The sequence below is a fragment of the Chaetura pelagica genome, unplaced genomic scaffold (genome assembly GCF_000747805.2).
Source record: "Chaetura pelagica isolate M959 unplaced genomic scaffold, ChaPel_1.0 scaffold121, whole genome shotgun sequence".
Taxonomy (NCBI): Eukaryota; Metazoa; Chordata; class Aves; order Apodiformes; family Apodidae; genus Chaetura; species Chaetura pelagica.
In genome coordinates, this window is record NW_009954546.1 from 2,754,746 (window position 1) to 2,760,840 (window position 6,095).

A 6,095-nucleotide genomic window follows, 5' to 3' on the forward strand; every position below is an offset into this window, starting at 1 on the left:
TCCCTACACTGATAAATACCACACACACAAACTCAGAAGCATGCCAAGAAAACGCACAGAGATGGCCCTTCCACAAGCTTTTCAGAAAAGTTCCCTATTAACAGGACTCTTAAGTTGGTGGCTTGTATCAGATATCAATCAACAGCAGGACACTTACAAATGATGTCTGTCCAATGAACAGGAAAAAACAGAACAAGAATAATTAAGCCCACACAAACTCATCTTCAACTAGTCCTACTGCTTTTACTTGTATCTAAATATACCCTCATGTGTGGTAGCATCAGGAGGCATTAAGCAACTGATGAGTAAGGCATAGAAAAACTGAAGCCGATTGTGCTCAAACAATGGCTATTTAGGAATGATCTCTCACAAGAACCTCATCTGCTGTGTAAACGGCTTGGCAAATGAAAGCTCCCATAGACATACTACCCAGAAACTATTCCCTTCACTAGCATCTGATGGTAAAATGTTTTTATAAAATGAGCACAACAAAATATCACTGAAAACACATTCATCTTTCAGAAATTAGTATCTCCCAACACAGCTTTCAAAAGAGAAGACTGGTGTCAATGAAACTATTAGCTTTTTATTAGCCATTAACTAGAACTCTCACTGGGGATGTGAAAGCAGAATTTCCTCCTCTTCCTCAGAAACTCACAGCCCTCACCTCCCATATGTCAGAAGAACAGGCTAGAACAGACACAGGTATTTTAAGACTGAAATGCTCCACATTATTTTTGTTTCTTTGAGCTAGAGAGTGTAAGGGAGTGAAGGGAAGAAGAAAAAAAACAGTGGCAGAGGATGATTACATTTGCATAACAGACCAAAGACAAAAGGAAAAGCCTACAGTCTGAAACCCTTTCTCAAAGACCGACTGCCTACACCATGCAACCATTTGATGAACTATAAGCCTTAGTATTCAGCATTTGTGTACAGAGCTTCCACAGGCTAGAGGGGTTTGATTCTACTGTGATCAAAATATGGGCCACTGCCACTGGCAGAAAGTTTTAATGAGTTTTCCATTATCAATCCAAACTGAACTAGCCTAATAAAAAAGAGAATCTAAATGCAAGTTAGTTTGTTGCTGTGATAAATTTCTAGATAAGGAAAGCAACATATTTATGGCACTGGACCTATCTTTCCCTGGGACTTGCACAAAGGTGAGGATGAAAACTAGGAGGCCAAGCACACTAAGCAAGGGCTGAACCATTTGGCAACCTGGGGGCAAGTGTACCTGAAGAATGAGATCAGCTAGTCCAGCAGTTTAAGAGCTGACATTTAGTCACCATTTCCAGAAGTAATTCTGATGCCAAAAATATACTCTGCCATAAAGCTGGGAGAAGAAAATACTAATATACACACATTCATGAGCTTAAATGAACAACGCTCACTTATTTCTGCAGTTCTACACAGAAGTTTCTAATGTACAGGTCTGTCACATGCATGTGAACACCATACAAGACAGCCTGAAACCAAAAGGATGGCTACTGAAAGAAACCAGACTGTCCTCACAAGCTGCTGTTAGGAGCTGCTCTTACTGAACCTTTTGGAATTCCGGCTTTAAAAATCTAAGCATGTTCACACTTGCAGCCATTACGAAGAAACAGGATGCTAAGTTGTTGCAACTGAATGCTATGTATATTAAAAGATATTTCTATGTCCTCTTTTAAAAATACATGGTAGCAATTGGGTATGATCTCATTTACTCACTTGTGTATCTCTTGTGAAGTATCTAAACAACCAAATGGAGATCTTTTTCACATGGTAAAACAACATGAGATGCATATGCTGTTGTCACTAAATTCTGTCCTCATCTTACTCCAGCGAAAAGTGCAAGGTTTTCATATATACATCTGAAAGGCTACTTGCATTTCCATCACCTTTGCCAAGCGGCTCATTTGGTCTTCTGAGATTGTGCTACTGGTCCTCCCAGGAGTTTTGGTGGGCTCCGAGCCATCAGCTTCTACATTGGGCCAGACTTTCAGATCATGCATTCCCTGACGAAACATACTGCAGGGGAAAATGCAGAATCACTTCAGTAAATTCAGTATAATAGAACTGTCCAGAATGAAAGTACAGCAGCAGCTGCACAAAAATGAAGTATCTTCCTTCGCCAAACCTACAAACATTCACTGCCACAACAGTGCATAATCTAGCTGAGCTGCTATAATGTCTTCCTTCCTTCCTGTGCCTCCACAGCCATCATTTTTATTGGCACATGGAGTTTAGAAGAAAATTCTTAATTCTAAAATTACTTATTTGGTGAGTGGAAAAAAACACAAACTGAGGACAGAGCTTGGCCTTCGTGGTTTTATTTATAATGAAGCAAAAAGCAGTCCTCTTGCCTTGCAAATTTTATTACTGACTTGGAGTCTGACAGAAAATAAAACAAATAAAAAACTACTTAAGTTTAATTTGAAAGTCATCTGATAAAAAACAGCCTCCTCAGTTGTCAGAAAAAAAAAACCAAAAATACAACAAAAAAACCCCAAACACAAAAAAAAACCCCAACAAACACACAAAAAACCAACCCACACCAAAAAAAAACCCCTAAAAACCCACAAACAAAAAATTCCACAAGCCTCAGCACATCATTTTATCCATCTATACTTGAAATTAAATTGTTAATTGAAACTGCTTTGAACAGAGCTCCACAGGTTAACTGACCACATCTCTTCTCTGCAAGACCCTGCTTCCCTTTTATATTTGTGCTGATCCATCTATATAAGATGCCCCAAGAAATTAAGAGCATTTCTTTTGCCAGTAAGAGGCGACCACTCAATTCTAACAACTTCAGGTAAACACAGTTTGAAGGAACGCTTTAAGTCAAGCATTAAAAATGAGAAATACTGACTAGAATGAAAATACAAGGGTTTGCATTTACAAGTAAACACAGAATTTCAAAGTTATTTTGTTGCTTTCTGTCCTTAGGCCCCACATGCTGGAAATAGAATTTCATATATATGAATGTCTTCAGCATTTGCTACCTTAAAGTCCAACCTTACAGATCTAATAAAAAGACTGAATTTCTGTGTTATACCAGGCAAAGCTTTTTTTGTTTGTTTGTTTGTCTTACACCATAGTAGCATGAAGAAAATACAGTAAAACATCTATGCATCTGACTTTTCAAAAACTGAATAGTTAACCCTGGTTTCAAAAAAAATTAAAAAATCTCTTAGAACCACTGCTACCTTACTATTCACAAGTGAGCTTCAAACCTGTACTATACACACAAAAGAAACAATCAGTATACCCATATTTCCCGAAGAGTGAGACAGTTGTTCCTCCCACAGGAACTGCTTTCCCGGGTCCATACACATCCCAGATGGTCAGAGCCACCTGCGCGTTGCGAGGCAAGTCTGGATACTTCACAGGTAGCTTCAGCCACTCGTTCCAGCTGCAGAGAACACTTGTTATTAGCCATAAAATATCAGAATTTAAGTTACTCTGTAATAGGTTATACAACCAAGATGATTCTTAGAATACAAATTTCTAATGGCAGATGGAATACTTTCCTGTGGGGTTTAACCATTCAGATACTTGTCTTGAGCATGATTTAAAGGCTAGAGATCAGAGCAAAAATACTCTAGCTTCATGACTAAGTACCAGAGATCACCTTGTCCAGTCTGCAGTATGAAGTCTGCTAGCCCAGACCCCAGAAGTTATTTAACCAGTGAGCAATGCCCAAACACACAAGTAACAATTTTATTACTTACCCATTACACAAAAAGGTTTGTTTTGTACTTTCAGGGCAACATTTAACAACCATAAAGAGACTTGAAGAAGTAGAAGTTATTTAACAAAGCCAATAGAAAACAAATGTTTTTGACAGTTATAAAAAAATAAAATAGATTTCCTTCATATAATTTGATGCTCAGGTAACGAAGAGAAATATGAAACAAAAGGGAGTTACTTACTTCCATCTAGTGCTAAAAGCTTTGTAGGAAGTTCTAACTGGAAGAGCAAGAGGCTTTCCTTCTGCAAACACCTGACAAGTTACATACAAGTCAGAGCAAGTTTCCTGATACAGTCCTGAGAACTTCAGCATTGGATCTTCTAAGAGAGCTTTGTAACTCTTCTGTTCTCTTTTCCCTTCCAGACTTCCTCTATGTGGGGAAGGAAAAATGAAAGAAACAAAATTAAAAAAAAATAAAAAGAGGGGAAAGAGAAAAAACAAGCAAATCAACATTTATTTTATGCACAGCAAAAATTCTATTTTATTTCCCCTCTTTACATTACCAGCAGGAAGTGAAATCTAGACACTGGAGAGGAACTCAGGATGTGAAGTAATGAACAAATACGAAATGTACTGCTATACTGAATCAGGGGTGAGGGGGTAAGCACAGGAAAGGTAAGAATTACTTGTTTGTCTTTTCAATGGAGAGAACTTCTTCCAGTACAACCTGCAGATTCTTAAGACAGCATCAAATGAGGCACCCTAAGCAGGGCAATAGACATATTATTTAAGTCACCTTTGACTGTTCAAATCAAACTTGATTAAAGCCCTGCAACAATTTGCAGAATGCTAGTGTTAGGGTAAATTGATGGAACTTCTCAGGCATCAACTGTAATACAATTAGAATCATGCATATTAAAATATCTGACTGTAGATTCACATGTGAGAACAAACAAGGAAACATGATAGTGATGGGAAAAAATGCAAGATCAATCTTTCAGCAAACAAACAAATCCATCAACACTAGCAAAACAATTCAGAGAAGATTAACGAGTTTCTTACAAGAACTAGCAGAGCACATTCCAGGCTGATGTACACTCAGATGCACAAAAAAATCCTAGTTACATTTTTGTTAGGCAATGAATTAGCAAAGAGGACACATACATATGACTTGAGATACTATCTTCCATTCAGGAGTTAAACAGCCCTCAAACAAGCTTCCCTAAGTTAGTTTTCAAAAAAACTGTGCAATATACCTTAATGTATCAACGTTAGGTACACTGCACTTTAGAGCCAGCTATGTCCCTCCTATACATCCCATTGTTGTGATGCTGAACTATCCCAAACTTAAAAATGAAAAAAATGAACCAGCAAATACATCATCACTGTGTGACTCAAAATGAAGCTTGCATACATCTAGTTAAGAACATACTTACATTTCGCAGCACCTGGATCTGCCTACAACAAAGAACCCGACTAATAGCAACTTGCTTTCAAAAGAACACGCAAACAAGTAGGAAAAAGAGCCTCGCCAGTTTATTTCCTTCCCCCAACACCGGGGGGGGAGCTGTGACAGCAAGCTCATCAGAGACATGTAGCGCTGAGCGGACAGTCTGTGCCTCCCAGCACCGCCCTGGCCCTGCAGGAACCGAAGGCCCCGAGAATGTGTAAGGCCTTCAGAGCCCACAGCTCCGGCCCCGCTGCTGCCGCGGCCCCTCCCCCGCCCCCTCCCACACGGCTCGGCACGGGGCACCGGGGCTGAGGGGGACGCGGCCGCGCTGCCCCCGCCCCGAGGGAACCCGGCGGCGGTCCCAGCCAGGAACCCCCGGCGCTGCTGTGCTGGACGCAGAGCCAGCACCGCCGCCTTCCCGGGCCCCCGCGGGGCAGCCAACGCATCTCCAGGAGCGGCCCAGCCTGTCCCCCGTCGCGGCGGGGACCGGGCCGCTTCCCGCACAGTCCCGGCCGCCCGAAGAGGAGCAGGGAGACACTACAAGCCCCGCTCCGACCCCCCCTCCTCCCCTCACTCACATCTTCAACTGCACGTTGATGTCCAGGTCGCAGCTGTACACGTAATACAGCTTCTCGGTCTCCCCCAGGGCTGCTGGCAGAGCCCGCCGGCCGATCCGCCACCACCGCCGGCACCAGCCGGGCCAGCGCCCGCCTCTGCGCATGCGCGGGCCCCGCCATCTTAGTTAAGGGGTGAGGAGCGGGGAGGCCGCCGACCCGCGCTGTAACGGCCCTCTACCAAGATGTCCGCCGGCTGCGTCACGGAGGGGGCGGCCCCAAGATGGCGGCGCCCGCGGCGCTCACCACCAGCATGGCTGCCGCCTGTTGTACGGCACCGCAAGATGGCGGCTGCCGGGAGAGGGGTAAGCAAGATGGCCGGTGCCCCGAGTGGGTGCGAGGCGGGTGCGTCTCG

At 42.9% G+C, this 6,095-nt stretch overlaps 1 protein-coding gene across 1 annotated transcript in view; it reads right to left on the minus strand.

The window, feature by feature from the left end:
• The window catches only part of PIK3C3 (phosphatidylinositol 3-kinase, catalytic subunit type 3), a 74,339-nt gene extending 68,623 nt beyond the window's left edge, over positions 1-5,716 (minus strand). The window contains exons 1-4 of the mRNA XM_010005040.1: positions 5,705-5,716; positions 3,918-4,106; positions 3,254-3,397; positions 1,881-2,010 (exon numbers count right to left, since the gene is read on the minus strand). Coding sequence (XP_010003342.1) covers positions 1,881-2,010; positions 3,254-3,397; positions 3,918-4,048 — 405 coding nt within the window. The 5' untranslated portion in view covers positions 4,049-4,106; positions 5,705-5,716. The remainder of the gene's footprint in view (positions 1-1,880; positions 2,011-3,253; positions 3,398-3,917; positions 4,107-5,704) is intronic.
• Positions 5,717-6,095: the final 379 nt, after the last annotated feature.